Here is a 21,368-nt window from a genome sequence, read left to right as displayed (position 1 = left end):
AGCCTCGGCACCAACTCCACCCGCGAGCTTTGGAAATAAACCAGTCGCTCGGTAGCTTCCAAGCCGGGATGCAGCTGCGGTAGCTTTCAGGGCATTATCTACCCTGAAGCCTTTAAGATGTTTGACATTTTAAGAGATTGTTTGGGGGGCTTATTTCAAAGCATCGCTGAGTCTTATGTGCTGGCGTAGGCAGGGGAGAAAGGTCGGCCTGCGTTGACTCTCAGCTGTGCCCCAGGCATATTTTCTCAGTGCCGCCACAAGGGTGGCATTTTGAGTCTTGGTAGCAGCGTGCATGTGGCAAGAGATGCAGGCGACTGCCTGTGGATCGCTGCAGTTGGAAAATTGGCTCTATGGCACTCTGAGAGGGTCATGAGAACAAGCATCTTACATTGGAGAGGTATTGAGAGGGCCGTTTTATTTATGGAGCAGGGGAAAATGCTGAGTCTCCTTTAGGGTGTACGAATGAAGTAATTAAATCGCATGACCCCTAGGGGGCAGTGTAGGGAGGAGGTCTTCCCTGTGGATGGGTGGAGATGAAGCAAGACGAAACTAGGGTTTATGCACAGATGGGTTTGTTACATCTGTTTGGTAGTCTAACTAGAGTTGGTCGCACAAATCAGTTTTCTCATGATGTCTGAATGCTGCCTGAGTCCCCTCCAGCAAGGCTTAAGTGGCTCTCGTCTCAGCAAATAAACACGAGGAGCATTCATGCTCACAGTTTTCATTTCCATGCAAACTGTCCCAGGCCAGCATCTTTATGCCTTTAGATGAATATGCATGCATACTCATGGAAATCATAGAATCATAGAGTTGGAAGGGGCCATACAGACCATCTAGTCCAACCCCCTGCCCAGTGCAGGATCAGCCTAAAGCATCTCTGACAAGTATTCATCCAGCCTCTTCTTGAAAACTGCCAGTGAGGAGGAGCTCACCACCTCCCTAGGCAGCTGATACTGGACTTGACCTGCCCGCTTAGGCTGCTCCCAATAAGGCAGATGGCTACAGGGAGCAGGGCCTTCTATGTGGTTGCCCCCCTTGTTATGGAAGCTGCTTCCCAAGTGTCTTGCCAACCTGATCCTTATTAAATTTCCAAGACATGGATTTGGGGGTAAGGTTTTTTCCCTTGTTCCAGATACTGCTTTGATGGGTTCTGTGTTTTGATAACAAGTTTTAGCCAGTTTGTTGTCGGATTCTGTTTTACTGTCTTTACTGTGATGTAATAATTTGTCTTTAAGCTGTAAAAGGTAAAGGTCCCCTGTGCAAGCACCGAGTCATTACTGACTCATGGGGGGACGTCGCGAGATTTGGCTCTAAAGTCTGGGTATACCACTTCCAAACACAGTTTCGGGAAGGTAGCTGTGTTAGTCTGCAGTAGAACAGCAGGATTTGTGTCCAGTGGCACCTTAGAGACCGACTCCCTAAAAATCTTGGTGCCACTAGACTCAAATCCTGCTCTTCTACATCCAAATACATTCAGCATGACTCAGCCAAAATTATGCACCTTTAGAGGTCCCCCTTGGCATGCTTGTCAATTGGCCATGAGCAAATATTGTCAAATATTTCATGAAGACAAAGAATGCCACTGTGTCGGTGGCAGCTTACTTTTAAAAATTTCAGCATGATGTGATGTTATACCCCTGACTTGGGTAGCCCAAGTGAGCCTGATCTCGTCAGATCTCAGAAGCTAAGCAGGGTCAGCCTTGGTTGGTAATTGGATGGGAGACCTCCGAGGAAGACCAGGGATGCAGAGGCAGGCAATGGCAAACCACCTCTGTTAGTCTCTTGCCATGAAAACCCCACCAGGGGTCGCCATAAGTAAGCTGTGACTTGACGGCACTCTCCACCAAGGGCAGAAATGAATGCTGCTTGCCTCCTGAGTTTGAAGCAGACAGGCAGACTTAGTGGTATAGCAAACCCAGGCTTCCTTCCCACCCTTTCCTCCCAAGGAGTTCAAGGTGGCGTTTGTTGCTCTCTCCATTTCCCAAGTAGCTCCTGTTAGCCACCTATGAGAACTGCAGCCACCAGTGGCAAAGATCACTGCCTAGGACTGTCCAGGACTCCATCTTAGTTGCAGTATGAATCACACCCTTCTGTGTGATCCATCTGTCTGCTTTTGGAAAGCTCCTGTTTTGTAACTAGTAGACCAAGTATTAAATCTGGATACGATGAAAGTATTGTTAATGCTTGACCATTATTTGACCAACCCTCTTTTGACCAGTCGATGGCTCCCCCCTCCCCCCCCCCCGAACCACCGATTTTCAGTGTAAGCATTAAGTATGTGAGACAGGATGCTGGACTAGATGAACCACTGGTCTGATCCAGCAGGGCTCTTATAATTTTGGTTTCTGATTCCAACATGATTTGAGTCCAGTGGCACCTTAAAGACCAACAAAATTGAGTTTTTTTTTTTTTGGAAAAATTTTTTTATTGGGTTAGAATCCATTATTTTTACATTTACATTCAATTTTCCCCAATTTTTTCATCTCTAACCCCCTCCCTTTCCCCCCCTTTTTGTTGACTTCCAACAGCTTTCCAACCCTTTGTCCCCTTTCCCTTACTTTTATTAGTTTCCTCTATCTAAAACAAATATATATTCTCCATTATTCTAAGCAGTACATCCTTAACTATTTTTAACATTATATGCCCAAACTGTAAGTCTTTGTTTCCATCTTAGATAAACAATTTATCCCATTTTTCAATTTCAAATATTTCTATATATCATAAACCATATAGATCATACATTCATTTATATCAAACAATTTGACTTATTCTCTATATATTACTCATTCTATCTTTTTGTAATAATTCTATGTATCTCTCATCACGTAGTCAATCAAGTTGACTCATCTATATCTTCAGACATTCAGTTTGGTACAAAACTTACCAAGAAGAAAGAAAATATTGTTAGTTAATCAATCCTTATATTTAAACCTTATAGTTAATTATTTTCTATCTATGTTCTGTTTGTTAACCTATATATATCTCTATATATATCAATCTATTAATCTGACTGCTTATTAATTCACATTTATCTCTTCTCCCCCCGGTAAAGTCTCCCCCCTCTACTTCAGTGCTTCAGTAGTTCTCAAACTGCCACAGTTTTCCTCCCACCTCCCATTTCTTCTCCAGGTGTTGTTTCAGCTTCTCCCAGTCTGTGTTGAACTGCCCTGAGTCCAGATCTCTCAGTTTTCTTGTCATCTTATCCATTTCAGCCATATACAGCAATTTGTAAATCCAATCTTCAATAGTTGGCACTTCTTGTACTTTCCATTTTTGCGCATACAAAAGTCTAGCTTCTGCTGTCATATAAAATATCAACGTCCTGTATTGGGCTGGAATTCCCTCCATTCCCAAGTTCAGTAGCAGGAGTTCTGGGTTCTTATTAATTTGAAATTGTAAAATTTCACTCATTTCTCTTATTATTTCCCCCCAGTACTGCCTAGCTACCTCACACGACCACCACATATGATAGAGGGAGCCCTCATGCTTCTTACATTTCCAGCATTTATTAGAAGTATTCGAATTCCCTAGCGCAATCTTCTTTGGTGTCATGTACCAACGATAGATCATTTTGTAGATGTTCTCTTTGATATTAATACATGTCGTTGTCTTCATTGTAGTTTTCCACAAGTATTCCCATGCCTCCATTGTTATTTCTTTATTAAAGTTTATAGCCCATTTCACCATTTGTGTTTTAACTATCTCATCCTCGGTATACCACTTCAGCAGTACTTGGTATACCTTGGATATTCTTTTCTTATCTTCTTTAAGAAGGGTCTGCTCTAGTTCCGAGTTCTCTATTCGTATACCTCCCTTTACAGAGTCCGAATTATATAAGTCTTTGATCTGTCTATACTGGAACCAGTCGTAGTTAGGTGATAGTTCCTCTTGTGTCTTTATTCTGAGTGTGGATGCTTCAGTTTTAGTTATTTCTTTGTACGTTAAACATTGTTGTTCATTATCAACAGCTCTCGGGTCTATCACCTCATACGGAACCACCCACAAGGGAGTTCCTTCTTGTAGATAAATTCTGTACTTCTTCCAGATTATGTATAGACTTCTCCGTACAAAGTGATGCAGGAACATCGAGTTGACCTTTACTTTGTCATGCCATAAATATGCGTGCCATCCAAATATTTTTTTATATCCCTCTAGGGCTAGTAGTTTCTTGTTCTTTAATGTCATCCATTCTTTCAACCAAACTAGGCAGATTGCGTCATGATAAAGTCTCAGATTGGGCAGTTGCATTCCGCCTCTTTCCTTTGCATCTTGTAAAACTTTCACTTTCACTCGAGGCTTCTTGCCTGCCCAAACAAAATCTGATATTTTCCTCTGCCATTTTTCAAATTGTTTAGAGTCTCTGATGATTGGTATTGTCTGTAGCAAAAACATTACTCTTGGTAACACATTCATCTTAACTGCTGCAATCCTGCCCAACCATGACAAATTCAGTCTATTCCATTTAATCAAGTTTCTCTCTATCTGAGTCCATAGTTTTTCATAATTGTTTTTGAATAGATCTATGTTCTTTGCAGTTAATTCGACTCCCAAATATTTCACTTTACTTGTTACTTCACAGTCCGTTGTTTCCGTTAATAATTGTTGTTTCTGCTTAGTCATATTTTTACATAATATCTTTGACTTCTTTTTGTTAATATAAAAACCTGCCAAGTCTCCAAACTCCTTGATCTTATCTATCACTCTTGGCATGTTCTCCAATGGGTCCTCTACAATTAACATTATGTCATCCGCAAATGCTCTGACCTTATATGAATAGTCCTTTATTTTTATTCCACGAATTTCCTCATCTTGACGTATTTGTATCATCAGAATCTCCAATACTAAAATGAACAACAATGGAGATAACGGGCAACCTTGTCTTGTTCCTTTACTTATCGTCAATTTCTTGGTCAATTCATCATTCACCACGATTGCTGCAGTCTGGTCTCTGTAAATTTCCTTAATTGCTCTGATGAATCTTTCTCCCAATTGTAGCTTTTCCATAGTGGCAAACATAAAGTCCCAGTTTAAATTGTCAAACGCTTTTTCAGCGTCTACAAAGAAGAAACCAACCTCTTTGTCACAACGCTTGTCATAATATTCAATAGCATTGATCACAGTCCTTAAATTGTCTCTTATTTGTCTGTCTGGCAAAAAGCCTGCTTGTTCCTCCTCTATAACTTCCGAGAGCCACCCCTTCAATCTCTCCGCCAATATCTTCGCAAAAATTTTATAGTCATTATTGAGTAGTGATATAGGTCTATAATTTTTCACGTTAGTCAGGTCTTGGCCCTCTTTTGGGATCAATGATATGTTCGCTTCACTCCAAGTGTCTGGAATCCTTTGATCCCTTAAAACCCCATTCATCACCTCTTTTAGGAATGGTGCCAGTTCATTAGCCATTGTCTTATAGAATTTAGCCGTAAGTCCATCTGGCCCTGGCGCCTTTCCTAGATTTGCAGATTGTATTGCCTTACTTATTTCCTCGTCAGTTACTTCACTGTTCAACTTATTTCTCCAAGCTTCCGAGATTTCTGGAAGTTTGGTTTTCTCCAAATATAACGCTATTGATTCTTTGTTTACTTCTTTTTTATTATACAACTTAGCGTAGAATTTATAAAAGGCTCTACTAATGGTAGTCTGCTCCAAATACGTTTTGTTATCTTCACAAATTTTATTTATTATTTTCTTTTCCCTTTTCTTCTTCAATTGCCAAGCCAGGTACTTCCCAGGTTTATTAGCACCCTCAAACGCTTTTTGATTCAGTCTTTTAAGATTCCACTCCAATTCTTTGTTGCTCATTGCTGTTAGCTGTTCTTGAAGTATTTTAATTTCCTGGTATACCTTCTTTTTCCCTGGTCTCTTTTTAAGCTGTATTTCTTTGGCTTTTATTTTCTCCTCAATCTCTCGTCTTTTCTCCTCTTTCTTCTTTCTTGCTCTACCATTTAAATCCATTAGTATGCCCCTTACAACCGCCTTATAAGCATCCCAAACTTTATTGGTTGGTACTTCTTTATTCACGTTGTATTGTATAAAAAACTTTGTCTCTCTTCTCAATATTTCCATATTCTCTCTTTCCTGTAACAAGTCCTCATTTATTCTCCATGCTTTCCTTTTTCTCCTTTTTCCAAATTTCCACATAATTGGGTTGTGATCTGAGCCTACCATCGGCATTATTTCTACCTCCTTAGTCCATAACGCTAAGTCTTTTGAGGCCCAGATCATATCAATTCTTGATAATGTAAAATGCCTTGCAGAATAGAAAGTAAACTGTCTGCTTTTAGGATATTCTCTCCTCCATACATCTTCAAGAGTCTCTTGTTGAATCAACTAAAAAAAAAGCTTTGGTAATAGTCCTCTTTTCTTTTGTGCCGTTGTAGTGTTTTTGTCTAGTTCCAAGTCTGTCACTCCATTGAAGTCTCCAGCAAGAATTATCTGGTCATATGCAAGATCGTCTAAATGCTTCCTTAAATCCTCAAAGAAGCTTTCTTTTGCACCGTTAGGTGCATAAAGTCCGACTACCAACACTCTCTTTAAATTCCAAATACATTCCACTGCTACAAATCTGGCTTCCACATCTCTCATAACAAATTTTGGCTGTAGCTCCTCTTTTATGTACAACACCACTCCTCTTTTTTTCTTGTTGGAGGCCGCTACAAATTCTTTGCCCAGTTTTCCGGATTTTAAATATTTTACATCCTGTTTTCTAATATGGGTCTCTTGCAAACAAACAATATCACATTTTTGTTTTAGTAGCCAGTGAAAAATATTTTTCCTCTTATTCGGTGAGTTTAGTCCATTTACATTCCAAGATAATACTTTACACTCCATACTCATGATCTTGTTGGTAAGTCTTTTTCATTGTCCTTAATAAATCGCTCCATCTCTCGCTCAGATCTGATGCGTTTTTTGGCCCCTCCAAACTCAAAGGACACTCCTTCCGGTAACTCCCATCTGTACCTGATTTTCATGTCCTTCAAAATCTGAATTAGCACTTTATATTTTTTCCGGTCCAATAACACTGATCTGGGCAGTTCCTTCATTATAATGATCGTCTTGCCATCAATCTCCAATGGATCTTGAAACTGTTTTGTCACAATCCTCTCTTTCATATTTCGTGTTGTAAACTGCACAATCACATCTCTTGGTAGTTTCCTTTGGGTTGCTATTCTCGAATTCACACGGTATGCCACATCTAGGATAGCCACAACTTCCTCCTCCTCCTTCCCCAGGTATTCAGCCAACACCTCAGTCATCTGTTCTTGCGCTGACTTTCCTTCCACTTCTGGCAAGCCACGAAAACGTAGCTGCTTCTCCATATGTTTAGTTTCTGCAACTGACATTCTCCCCTTCACCAATCTCATCTCTGTTTGTTGCGTGTCTGCTAAATTCTCCATCGCGTCTTCTACTCTTTTAACTCTCTGCTGCGTTCCTTGTAATTCACTTCGTATTGTTTCCATACCTTTTTTCACTTCTGACAGCTCCGATTTTACTGTCTGTGTAACCTCTTTAACCTCTTTTATCAGCTCCAATTTCGTGTCCTTAAGTTCTTTAATCATATCTAAAAGTTTTTTGTCCAGGTTTTTATCCAGGTTTTCTATTGCCGATTGCCACTCTTTTTTTGACATCGTGGGGCTTGCTTTAGCTCGCTCCCACGAATCCGCTCTCTTCCTTAACTCCGTGGCGTAAAATTTAACGTTTTTCTGTTTTAAATGTCCCGGTCTTCTTGCAAAAATTAAATTTTAAAGAGTCCAAAATGTCGGGCGTCTTTTCTCTATGGTTTCTCTATGATTTTGTAATCCAAGATGGCCTACTTCCTTTTCCGCTGAAGCCGCGACCCTTCCCCTTTCAAAAATGGCGATTCCCTACTTCCTGCCCTCCAGCAAGGGCCGCTTCTCTCCAGCCGCTCTATTGTTATTACGCACTTCCTGTCTCCCGTCTTCCCACAGCAGATCTCGCGATGGTGTCTTTTTCTCACAGCTCCAAAGCCACAGGTATTCAAAACAATAGTCCGATTTCTTTAATAACTTCTTTAAACTTAGTCTCTTTTCAAATACAATTCCTGCCGAGTCTTCCCCTCCTTTTCGCTAGTCTGTTGCAGTTTAAAAATCTACTTTTTTTCCTCTCTGTTTTTATCAATCTGTCCCGTATCAGAAGATAATGATCTTTACCTTCTCTTCACTTTTCTCGGGTTGTAATCGCTGTTTCGATTTTAAGTTCTCCTCTCAGCTTCTTCCCCCAATCGAAGCTTGGGTATGTAGGTCTTATGCCAGCCGAATTGGCCCCAAAACTGCCGCAGAGATTATAGCCGACCCGTCGCAAGGTGGGACCTCAAGGATCGGGAGGGGACCCGTTGTGTAGAGCCCCCCCTCGTCCGAGATCTAACTCACCCTAGGGTCTTGAGCGTTCTTTGCCTGCTCCCCGCCTGAGAGCAGTCGGCCGCGGGCTATTTTCACCTCACCGGCCGGTTAAAACGGCAGTCCGGTCAGCTCCGCAAGTGGAGCTGCGTTAGACCTCCATGAATCCCAAACCGGAAGCTACAAAATTGAGTTTTTGAGAGTCAGAGTTCCCTTCAGATAGGAATTCCAACAAGTGGAAACTCCTTTCTTCTCAGTGTTTGTCTGTCACTGGATTTGAAATTGGGCTGCTCTTTGCTAAAAGTGAACTGAAAATTACACATGCTAAAGAAAACTGCAACTCATTTAAATATTAAATATCCCAGAGGCCTGCGGTCAGATGCCATTTTGCACCTCTTGCTTCTCTTGCATTTCACCTGACAGCATCTTGGTGCCTTCTGTAGGAAAATATAGCAGAGTTAGTGCGAAGATTGCACATGGGACGTAATGAGAATAGACTCACACACACTCCAGTGTAGCTCTATAAGATTACTTTACTAAAGGATAAAAATAGGGTTACATTTGGAGAAAATAATAAATTGCTAAGCTGACTACATCTTGCTAGAAAAGTAACTTAGAGAAGGCTAGAAGACAAAGTGGACAAAGAGCAATAAAACTTCAGTACATAGCATCAATTAATTGCCCCCAATAAACAAACTGCCCAATAGAAAATCTTAATCCTACTTCATTAGGCTTAATGACTCCCCTTTCTTTTTTTTATAATATTTTTTATTGTTTTTCAACACATATATATACAAACATGAGACAGTTATCATTTTACTTGTCAATATCTGTTTCTTTCTTTATCTCTTATATTCCATCTTATTACATCAGTTGTGAGTTCTATTATGTCATTATACAGTTAATCTTAGTATCATATTTATGTTTACCGATTATTGTTATTTGTCATCCATTTGTAGAAGGGTTCCCATGGTACAGAAAAATCTTATTCCACTTGTCCTTTCATTAACAATATTACTTTATCCATTTCCACTTTATCCATTATGACTCCCCTTTCTACGGAGGGAATCTCATTCAAAGCTCTAATGGTTACATTCAAAGTAAGTTTACTAATTAAGTAGGTAACACAAACAGTTTGACTCTTTCATGACTGAAATGAAAACACTTTTAAATCCCAGCACCTTCTGGCCTGCCTCTTGTAGTAGCCATATCTTAACTCTTTAAAAACAAAAAAATTAAATGTTAATATGTTCAGATAATGGATTTCTGAATTATTTCACAGGAAACAAGAAGAGCGAGTGCAACAGGTACGCAAAAAACTAGAGGAGGCCCTGATGGCGGACATCTTGTCACGAGCTGCAGATGCCACTAATTTAGATGAGGTCGAGATGGACCATGGAGGAGAAGCATAGGAAACCAAGAATCAGGTATGGTCGTTTCAAAAGGACAAATGTTTATATTTCTCTTTGCTACCACAATCATTGCGGCTCTTAAATGGATAGGAATGTGTTACGTGCTGTATGGAACAGAGACGTCACCTAGACCATCCATCGCAAGGCTTATGGAGTGAGATGGAGAGGTGAGCAGCAGACTAAAGATGAGTAGATCTTGGGACAGGGAGATAGTTAGAATTGATCGGAAGCGGCTGAGAGCCATATCGGACATGCCGCGCTGGTCGCAGACTGTAATAATAAACTTGACTTGACTTGACATGCCGTATCAGACATGCATTGGGAACGCCATTTTCTCAACATTTTCTGTCCCCTGCACAGCATTACATCAGAAAGGCAGGCTTGGTATAGCCCTTTCCTGGAGATTATGCTAGCTGCTGTATTGGAATCCTGTACGTCTCCCTACTATTGAAGTGGTTTTCTGGCAATGTTGTAGAAAACAGGAAGCGCAAGAATATCGTGTGGCTCTCTTTTTGACTTGGGTGGAGAATCTACAAATTTTATAGAGATAATAAATATATGGTTGAGTAGTTCAGAATAGACCACTTTGGTGGGGTCATAACAAGCCTTAAATAATTACTTCTCTTTGGCCTTTCAGTTTTTTGGTGGTGTGAACATGGCTGTGCGTAGACTCTTTGTGCGTGCTTGGTCAGTTATATTGAATTCTGGCTTCGACTTAAATGTGCCCAGTTCTCACTAAATCATTTGAGTTTCTGGGGCAAATTAGGGGGAAAGCAATTTCCCCCCCTGTGAGTTCTGCAGGTTCTCTACCAATGGATATCCACATCATACCGGCACAGCACAGTGAGTTCTCTAACACTATGCTATCTGTTCAGCACCTGGGAGTATCTCATTAGCATATTATCAGCTGGACACCATGGCGATGAAATTGTGCTGTTTGACTGAATGATGATAATTTATCTCTACTTTCTTTCCTTCCGCTTCAAAGGCATGGAAGCATTTTTTTAATACATGGATGCTGCTCTAGTTTACTGTTAGGATTAATGGCTGGTTCATGCAGGTGCCCATGAGCACGTCTCTGTTAAGCTAGAAGGCTTGCTCTGACTGTTGTGGCTGTCTTATCCAGGCATTGCTACAACCAGCCATAGACAATCCCCTTACTGCCTTCTCAGTCTCTCTCTGGCAGTGCCTGATTGCTTGCCACAGGCTCAGAGGGTGAGAAACTGAGCGGATGCTAGACTAAATAAACTACAAGAGGGCTTCCGATTTTCTCTGTGGCAAGTATAAATAACATTTTCCATTTTTTTCTTTAACATAGGCTCTCTTTTTTCTAAAGTCCATAGTCCTTAATCCATAAATCCATAAACTATCAAATCGTTATTATCTATTTCATATAAAAAGTCTATAAGAGGTTTCCATTCAGCCACAGACATATATGCTGTCTTCTCTCTGATCAACAAAGTAACTTTTGCCATCAATGCAAGTTCCAACACCTTTATCAACCATTCCTCCATTGTAGACAATATTGGACTCTTCCAATTTTGTGCATACAGTAATCTTGCTGCCATAATCATATATAAGAACAAAGTTCCAAAACTTCATTCCGGCTGAATGTCCATCATTCCCAATAAGAAGGTCTCTGGTTTCAATTGTATTTTAATCTCAATTGTATTTGAGGGCCAAGCTACAAGTGACGAATGACACTTGAACGGCAAGTGGATTGAGTGGAGGGCAAGTGAACAGGGAAAAATAGAGATCTCTCAGTGTCACAGTGTGGAAAAGATGTAGGTCATTACTGTGATGACTTTTCCACACTTTTCCACACTGTGACACTGAGAGATCTCTGTCTTTTGGTGCTACACCTCTGAAGATGCCAGCCACAGCTGCTGGCGAAACGTCAGAAACTACAATGCCAAGACCACGGCAATACAGCCCGGAAAACCCCCAACAACCATCGTTCTCCGGCCGTGAAAGCCTTCGACAATACAGGGAAAAATACATTTGCCATTCAAATGTCATTTGTCACTTGTAGCTTGGCCCTCAGTCTTTTTCTTTCTGTGTTTTCTTTTTCTCTCTTCTTTTTGTTAGTTTGGTCTGTTTGTTAGGTGAGGTTTTTTTGAGTGAGTTTTTGTGTTACTGTATCCAATAAATAAAATTAGAAAAACAAACAAACAAAACAAAAAGAAATTGAGTGGATGCCACTGGCAAAAAGAGGATTAGAAGCAGGCTTTCTTCGGGCAGCTGTTAGAACTGATACAACTACTACAGTCACTCAGAGGCTTCTGACCAAGTGGAGGTATTGTTTTTGGGCTCAACTGTGAATCCAGAGCAGAGGTGGTCACTGTAAGAATAAAATATGTATAATATTTTCCAGTTAAGAACAATAACAAAAAGACTTTCTCACCATTTCTTTGACCTCACAGGTACTTAAACAGAATTATCCCCAGAGGAAATTCCTGGAAGCTGGAGCGCTTTTTTCGTTCTCATTGGTTCCCTGTTGATAAGAAGAGGACCCACGCACATTATATAGCTTTCTAATAGCATTAAAAACCAATGCCTTTTTTTGGCTCTTATTTTTGATGTATATATCTTCTTCAAGACAGAAAAGGAAAACCCAAACTTTATTTTGTGTCTTATGACTTTAAAAGTCTCTCTCTTTTGGATAATGTCAGTTTTCTAAAAACAGAACGGCGTTTTTGATGCCAAATTGCAATCCTACTGGAACTTTACAGCTAGCACTAAATATTTTTTTTCTTTTGTGTGTGTGTGTGTGTGTGTGTGCGCACGTCTAAGCGCGTGCTTGTAATAATGCATCAGGAAGGTTCCCCCAATTAAAAGAAATTATGGCACGTGTGTGTGTAAATATATATAATAAAGATTTTATACTGCACTTGGGTGAAAGCATTTGTACATTGTCCCACTGGCATTCTCAAACGAGAAATAAATAATTATATTCGGAGCAAATACATTTTTAATCTGTGATTCACTAGATAGAATAAACGCAAGTCGGTGCATTGTGTGGGCCCAGACTCTTTTAATAGTGACATTGATCATGGGACAGAGATAATTTTAAATTCAGTGGGCAGCAAGGATCCGGGGCACCTGGGTTCAGGTCACTGTTTCTGATCCAGCTGTGTTGTGTTTCGTTGCCACTGGTGGGCTTGCATGGGCATGTCCTTTCCTGTTTGCCCCACGGGCATCTGTTAAGCTCTGTGGGAAACTGGATACATGATGGATGGGCATCCATGGAGCATGTGGCTCTCCCATGCTGGGTTTGGGCAATGGTCTCTCCACCTCAATTCTCCATTTATAAAATGGGAATAAGTGACCTACCTCACAGGGTTGTTGTGAGGATGAACCTAATAAAAGAGTGTAAAGCACTTTGCAAATGATGCGTTCTGTATGATTAATAGATCCAGAGGAGTCAGCCGTGTTAGTCTGTAGTAGCAAAATAGAAAAGAGTCCGGTAGCACCTTTAAGACGAACCAACTTTACTGTAGCATAAGCTTTCAAGAATCACCTCCATGCATCTGATGAAGAGAACTGTGGTTCTCAAAAGCTTATGCTACAGTAAAGTTGGTTAGTCTTAAAGGTGCTACTGGACTCTTTTCTGTATGATTAAGTATGTTAAATACAAAACGTGTTCACTGGTATTCAGCGGGGGATAACATGCTTAATAATGCCAGTCTTGTTTTGAAATGACTTGTTTTGGGGGGCGACTTATGGCTGGCAACAGTGCATCATAAAGCTGAAAAAGAGACAATGAAAGGGAAATTAAGATGATCAAAGACTTGGAACACAATCCCAATGAGGAAATGCTGAAGAATTTGGTGCTTTAAGATGTAGAGGGAAAAAGAACTAATGGTGATGGGATTGTAGCAGGGGCGGGGAAGGATGATAAAATACATGAATAGGGAGAGAGAAGTAGGAGAAGGGACATTTTTTCTTATCATACTGGAATGGCTATCCAGTATGGGTAGCATGAAATAGTATGGGTAGCATGGGTAACATGGAATGGCTATCCAGTATGGGTAGCATGGAATAGCATGGGTAACATGGAATGGCTATCCAGTATGGGTAGCATGGCTACCCATGATGCTGATTAGAGGTAGGTGCAAGTCTGTCAAAGGCACCCTCTTTCTTTATGCGAATACTTAACACTCCATTCAAAACATAAAACTCCCTTCTACCGAACCGAACCATTGGCCCATCAAGGACTGGCAGCGCTTCTGCAAGGACTCAGGCAGTGGTCTTTCACATCACCTGCCGCCTGGTCCTTTTAACTGGTGGTGTCAGAGATTGAACCCGGGACCTTCTGCATCCCAAGATGATGCTTTACAATTGGCCAGTGGTCCCTAAGAAACACTAATCATGTGGATGGCTTTAATACAAGAACTGGACGAAATCACAGAGGATAATTTTTGTTCAACTTCTGTTAACCTGGATAGCTAAATGGTAGGGTTGCTAAGTGGAATTCTCATCGCCAAATTTCTCCCCGCAATCCAGCAATCCGTTTCTATTCCCCTTTTTAGGAATTTGAGTCAGTTTCAAATCCTCAGTCATTAAGAGGAAGATTCATTTTAGATCTCTAATTGGACGTGAGGGTGATCTGGCTGCGACATCTGTCACCCCATTGATCGCCAGGGTTGATTTGGGTGACCTTGCTGGCTAGGCGGGTGTCCCTCCCTCACTGCTCCATGTGCGTCCCTCCCGAAGCTGCGTGCTCGGTGGAAGAGGACGACCATCCCAGATAGAAGGAGTGTACCATTCTTCGGTAAAGGGTATATGATAGCTGCACTCCCCTGCTAGAACCTCCAAACAAGTTCAAGGTCCATTTGTAGGAGGAGATCTCTTAAGTAGTAATGTATTTATTTATATACTGTGACTATAGTTGAAATTTTAAGAATAAGGTGAGCCATTTGAAAAACAATACCCAAGCAAGAACTTGTCTGAACATACCTTTTCCGCATCAGACTGCTTTTACACTTTGTATCATATTACAGTGGTATTACAACAGGCAGAAATCCACAGGTGAGGAAATTACACTATCCCATGGTCAAAAAACCCTGAGAGATACATTGTTTGTGTGCTGTCAAGTCGCCTCTGACCTACGGCAACTCCATGAATGAAAGACCTTCAAAGCATCCTATTATTGACAGACTGGAGACGGTGACTTCCTTTACTGAGCCAAGCCATAAATTGAGAACTCAAAGAGAATTCCTCTTCTGAAAGAGGAAAAGAGGAGAAGAAGTATCAATTGCTATATCTAAAAAAAGAAAATTTTGGAAAAAGAAATCCCACCTGCTGTTAACAACTCTAATTGGAACCTTCAAGTACTGTGTCTGGGTGTGCAGAGGATATCAGAATGATAGGAACAACCAGCACAGGCATGTCGTCAGGCCCTTGACTGGAAATGTGTCAAAACAGAATAATGGTCTTGAGTCTAATCCAGCAAAGCCCTTGTTTTTAATTAAACCATGAAAATATCTAGGTCAGAGCTGGTTTTGGACCCTGTGTTTCACTTCCCTCCCATCTCCACTGCTGGTGAAATGAGGCTTGTAGTGTGCCTAGAGGCTCAGAGCTCCTGTGTTGGTTCTGCCGTGGGATCTCCTCAGCCTTCAATATTGTAGGTCCAAGATGGCGTCCCAAGATGATAAGGTAATTTGAAGAGTTTTTTCTCTGAATAAATCTCCTATATTAGCCGTTCTTTGCCAACATTGTATCTGATACCACGCACAATTCTGTCCCTTATCTGAGACAGTTTTTACTGAGCCTTTCCTAGTTAGATCTGCTTTTTGTATGGTGAAAAAAAAATGTTCTTAGGCATGCAATATTCTTCCAACTTGTCAATTATTACTTCATATACTTACCTTTTGCAAACCTGGAATTACTGTAAACAAGCAGGGGACCTGTGAGAATTGCAGGAGAAGGGGGTTTCCATCTTAGTAGTAATTTGTTCTTTCTTGTTCAATTAGTAGGTGTCTTCAAAAGAATCGTCAATATTGCAAACAAATTCTGGAACAATTGTATCCAACCAATGGATGCCATCGTGGCTTTAGGATACTTTTTGTACTCTCGTTAAAATTTGTATTCATTGTATTTATTGATATTCTGCACTTTTTGCACTTCCTTATAAAATATTAAAAATTTGATAAAGCTAGCTCAAGTTTCGGTCTTCTATATTGTACATTTAGTGCTACTTCTGGTAGGGTTTCTGCTGGGATTTTACAAGTGTCATTCTCTTCAGTCATGAAAGAGTTAATCTGTGTTTAGTTAGAGGCAGCTAGTTAGCACAAGGCTAGTTAGATGTCGAGTTGTTCTTCCTGCCAGGGTAAAGGGGAGTTGCATGCTTAATGAACAGATCTAGGATTGATTATTGGCTGACCAGGTTTATTGGGGGGCAATTAACATTCTTTCCTTTACTCAGGACACCATTGCTCTCCAGTTAGTTAGATCGTTATCTCCAGCATGTAAGGACGTAGGAACTAAGTTAGCTCTTCTTTATTTTATCTCCAATGTAACCTTCATTATTTTACCCTATATGTAGTAAAGATTTATTTTAGAAAACACGTGTCTGTGATTCTTTATGAGCTGTGCAAATTCTCTACTCTGCAACAACTAAATTTACCCAACAGTTTCCCTTTGTGTTTAGTGTGCCTTTCCACACTTGGCTGTCCTGCTGTTTCTCAGCCCAAGCTACCTCGCAGGGTTGATGTGAGGCTCAAATGAGAAAGAAAGAACAACATAGGCCACCCTAATATCCCTGGCAGAAAGGCACTCGATGAACTTGATATTGTGGCATAAACACAAGAAGCCTGTTCAGTCTTTAGGAAGAAAACCAAGATCACCATAAAGAGTGCACCAGTGAATTGTAATCTCTCTCAAACTCATTGAGCTGTTGTGAAGACAACATAGGCGAGGGAAAGCACAGGATCTCTGAGCTCCTCCATGCATGAGATTGCTAACCTCTGGAGATATCACAGAATTACAGCTGATCTCCAGATTAATGAGATCAGTTGCCCTGGAGAAAATGGCTACTTTGGAAGGAGGACTCTATGGCCATCATACTCCCTTTCCAGACCCCCACCCTCCCCAGGCTCCACCCTCAAATCTCCAGGTATATCCCAAGCAGAAGTTGGCAACACTCTGGAGGAAGGGTTGGGTTTTTAAAATGGCCCCCAATGATGCAAAGGCTGAAGCCTGCTCCTCCCCTGGTCCTTTGGCAGAGGTCTGACACCCTCTCTCCATCTGCCCTTTTGCTTTAAGAGGACCGAGGGAATGTCTGGGAGGCCCAGTCCTCTTCTGCAGCACTGTGGGGTGGAGTGCAGGTGAAGGCTGCAGGGGCTGGGAGGGGACGTCACTCAGCAGAAGGCAGCTAGCTGCCCTCCCTGCCTAGCAAGCTGAGGCTGCTGCTGCTGCAGGAGCTTGCCGAGGCTGGCTGGGAACGGAGCCCTGCACCTGGCATGAAGAGATCACTGGGCAGCCGCAGATGAGAACCTCCCCCTCCATGTGCCCTGTGGTGCATGAGCCATACATTCCCATTAGCCACCCCCACAAGGGATGCTGGTCCCAGGGAAATTGGCAACTCTTCCATGGTTGTAGCAACAGCACACTGCCTGGAGCAGGGCTGCTTTGCAAGGTGGCCCCCCTGAGGAGGAGGGAGGATACATGCTCGTGATGTGGCTGCATGGCAGCTCCCTCTCCTCTTCCCATCCACATTGTCCCACTGCCAGGCAGCAAGCTGTGGTTCTTCCTCCTCCTTCACCCAGCTGCCCATCCACTAGTTGGCCTACAGCCAGTTTGGGGTAGTGGTTAAGAGCAGCGGGACTCTAATCTGGAGAACTGGGTTTGATTTCCCCACTCCTTCCCTTGAAGCCAGCTGGGTGACTTTGGGTCAGTCACAGCTCTCTCAGAGCTCTCTCAGCCCCACCCACCTCACAAGGTGTTTGTTGTTGTGGGGATAATAATGACATACTTTGTAAACTGCTCTGAGTGGATGTTAAGTCGTTCTGAAGGGCAGTATATAAATCAAATGTTATTTCTGTTGCAGCCACCTCATCCTCCTCCTTTCTGGGATGGGCGGGAGCCCAGATGCAACTTCTGCTCCACTCCAGCCCAGCAGACGGCCGCAACTCCTCCTCCCCCACCCTGCAGCTTTGCCACTTCAGTGGCAGAGCAGGTGGAGAAGGAGTGTTGGAGCATTGTGCTTGTGCAGACAACAAATGCTCTTGTCTTTAGGAGATTTAAATCCTCTTCCTTTAAAAAAAAATCAGATTTTGTCTCAGTGGCCCTGATCCATAGATTTAACCAGGGCTTTTTTTCAGCTGGAACACGGTGGAATGGAGTTCCAGCACCTCTTGAAAATGGTCACATGGCCAGTGGCCCTGCCCCCTGATCTCCAGACAGAGGGGAGTTTAGATTGCCCTCCACACTGCTCCAGCGACCCAGAGGGCAATCTAAACTCCCCTCTGTCTGGAGATCGGGCGCAGGGCCACCAGTCATGTGACCATTTTCGCCGAGGCCGATTTAAACTTTAAAAAACTCCTCCCCCCTTCTTCCAGCTGACCCAAAGTGATGTCATTGGGCAGTCCTGGGAGTGTGCATGCCAGGGGTCATTTCATAGAAAAAGAGCTGGAGGAACTGATTAGCATAACTCATTAGCATAAATCATTAGCATATGCAATGCCCCTTGACATCACCAGAAGTGTGTCATTAGCATAACTGATTTGCATATGCCACACACCCTGACATCACCTATCCTGGCTGTTATGGACCCAATCCTGGCCATTCAGGGCCGAATTTGGGCCCAAAATGGCCAAAAAGGGACCCCAAATGGTCAGGATCGGGCTGCTGCTGAGTGGGAGAGTGATCCACCACCCATCAGAGGCCCAATCTGGGCCGTTTCAGCCCCAATCCAGGATGAAACGGGCCCAAAATGGCCGAGAGTCAGGTGGGTGGGGCCACCTGACGTGACCTCTTTGGGGAACTGCTGGAACTGCGTTCCTGCGCATTCCCCCTCAAAATGAGCCCTGCTACTAATACTTTAGAGTTGGGCATTTGCTTATCTACTTTAACCGGTCTTCCAGTCATGGCTTTGTACCTTTCTCCTTCCCCCAAACAACTTCCTTGGAAAACCCCACAAATTTTAATCAAGCTTGTAGATGGCTAAAGTGGGAGGAAAGCTGATTGTGAACGCCAGAGCATAGGAAACCCATCACTCTAGTAGAGGCTGTTTCCGATGAGCCTTGCAAGATTTCTTGGTAGCAAGGAAGATACGCTCATTGCACAGTGATTTTTCATAAACGCCACCCATTAAGACACAGTGGTGAATAGATTCTAGTGGCTTTATAATAATGTGCATTGAACTCCTGCAGCCAGAGCTGTTTATCTTGGGCACTGCTGTTTCCAGCGATCTCTCCTGGGCTAAGTTGTTTCCAAATAAGCCATTGATCATTGGACTCCTACGGTCTTGCAAAGCAACCTTGCTCCCTGAGTTTACCTCCCCCGTGCTGCTGGGTAATTTATTCTTGTTAAAGAGACACAAATGGAAGCCCCGTTAGACACGCATGGAGCAGTGACAGGAAGAGCATTAAAGGAGGACTTCTCTGCTTTGCAAAGAAATGAGCTGGTGAAATGTGTTTAGAGTGAGTTGGAAGTTGATGCCTTTCTAAAGCGATGAGGCTGGATCACACATGACAGTATGACAATGTTTCACTCAAGGTGGAACTCATCTATCCCAGCACTCTCATCCGTGTAGTGTGGATGTGCTTTCAAACACTATTTAACATTACGCTGTCTCATATTTATTCAGAAATAAAATTCGGAGTCTGTGTCCAAGGCTGGACTTTTTTTTTTATACCTCTGTCTAGTAGCTGAGCGTCACTGAAAGATCTTGGAGAACAGAACAGCTTGGTGCCTCTTGCGGAAAAAAAGCTTCTCCTTTTCTTGTCTGGTGAGCTCTTCCATGAAATTGGTGGAGTCTGAACTGTCAGTGACTGAGAACCTGTTAGAAGTTGCACAGCAATTAGATATAATAATAATAATAATAATAATAATAATAAGTTTGCAGAGTTGCAGAGTTTGATAATAGCGCAGTGGAAATAAGTAGACAGACTTCTGTGATTCTAGCTCTATAAAAATACTTTACTACATAATAGAGTAAAAAGGGTACATTTGGTCGGAAAAACAACAACATCTTGATAGTCTCAACTAGGTACTAGAGAGAGAAAAGCTTAGACTGCATGGTCTAGTGAAGTAGTAGACCCAGACTGCTGACTACTAAACAAAGAGCAATAAAACCTTAGTATATGTTGCTAGCTAATTGCCCCCCAGTAAACTGGCTCATCCAATAGACAATCCTGGATTCCCTCATTAAGACTAAAGACACCCACTTTCTCTGGCGGGAACTTCTCTCGAAGCCCAAGTGGCCCTATGCTAACTAGCTATCTGACGAAACAAACAGAACAACAATTTAACTCTTTCATGACTGAGCATAGGACACCTGCACAGATTCCAACAGAACCTATGTACTTATGTATGTGTTGTCAAGTCACAACCAACTTAAGTTGACTCCAGCAAGGTGTTTTGGAGGCAGGTGAGAGGCAAAGGTGGTTTGCCATTGACATCCTCTGCACAGACTCCCAGAAGTTAATGTAATGCATATTTGTTGTTTTGGCAAAAACTGTAACTTTGCAAAGAGACAGATTCTCTATGGGAGCAGTTTGAACATTTTACTACATTGATTCCGAATGCTTCTTAGTGGCTTCTGTGAGCAGTTCCATGTTGGATGTAGCAGTTGTGCGTGCTGTGCATACACTAATATTTACAGTCATGTTTCCTAGACCAAACTGACAAAGTATGAGTGACACATAAGCACCCATATGCGTGGGAGCTCTGTTTGGATTTTAAAAGCGCATACCATTATTCTGCCATGTTCTTATGCCAGGGATTCTCAAATTCTGGTAGAAAGGATTCAAGTTAATGGCAGGGAACAAACCAAAAATAAGAAAGTTTAGACACTTGTTTTCCATCCTTACTTCTCTGGAACTTTTTAGAATCAAATTCAAACATCATTCTATATCGGCCAGTTCGGGCCTCTCTCTTCCTTTCTGCAAATGCATTAGTTATGTGGAGGTGGCAAGGAACTGATGAGTCTTTGGTTAACCAGAGTATGCAACCTCATGGCAGCCTTCCGGGATGCTACCATGCACAGAAGTATATTCCCCAAGCTTCCCCGTGTGATTGTTCTGCACATATTCTTAGTAGCAGAGGGTCCTAAGCCAAAGGTGCAATGATTCTTAGAACTAAGCCTCTGTAATCTCCTGGTCTTCAGTAATAATAGGAAAGGGAGTGGAAGGGAGGTCTCTTGGCAGAAGATGGGGTGGATAATGATAGCAGGAATAGGTGATGGCTCTGTAGTGCTCCTGATACTATTGACAGTGCAACAACGTCCTCAGACCTTCTCAATTTGCAATTGGTCCAAATGTTAAATGGAGAAATGTATAACTGAGAGCCAGTTTGATGTGGTGGTGAAGAGCAGCAGGACTCTAATCTGGAGAACCGGATTTAATTCCCCACTCCTCCTCTTGAAGCCAGCTGG

The 21,368-nt window shown here is 42.1% G+C and overlaps 1 protein-coding gene across 1 annotated transcript in view; it reads left to right on the top strand.

Annotated features, from left to right (window-relative positions):
- Positions 1 to 13,051, top strand: part of MBD2 (methyl-CpG binding domain protein 2) — a 62,827-nt gene extending 49,776 nt beyond the window's left edge. The window contains exons 6-7 of the mRNA XM_054987313.1: positions 9,640 to 9,784; positions 12,193 to 13,051. Coding sequence (XP_054843288.1) covers positions 9,640 to 9,769 — 130 coding nt within the window. The 3' untranslated portion in view covers positions 9,770 to 9,784; positions 12,193 to 13,051. The remainder of the gene's footprint in view (positions 1 to 9,639; positions 9,785 to 12,192) is intronic.
- Positions 13,052 to 21,368: the final 8,317 nt, after the last annotated feature.

This window comes from Eublepharis macularius, chromosome 8 (genome assembly GCF_028583425.1).
Source record: "Eublepharis macularius isolate TG4126 chromosome 8, MPM_Emac_v1.0, whole genome shotgun sequence".
Taxonomy (NCBI): Eukaryota; Metazoa; Chordata; class Lepidosauria; order Squamata; family Eublepharidae; genus Eublepharis; species Eublepharis macularius.
Note: the sequence above shows the minus strand (reverse complement) of the source record. Positions and strands in the feature narration are given on the sequence as shown.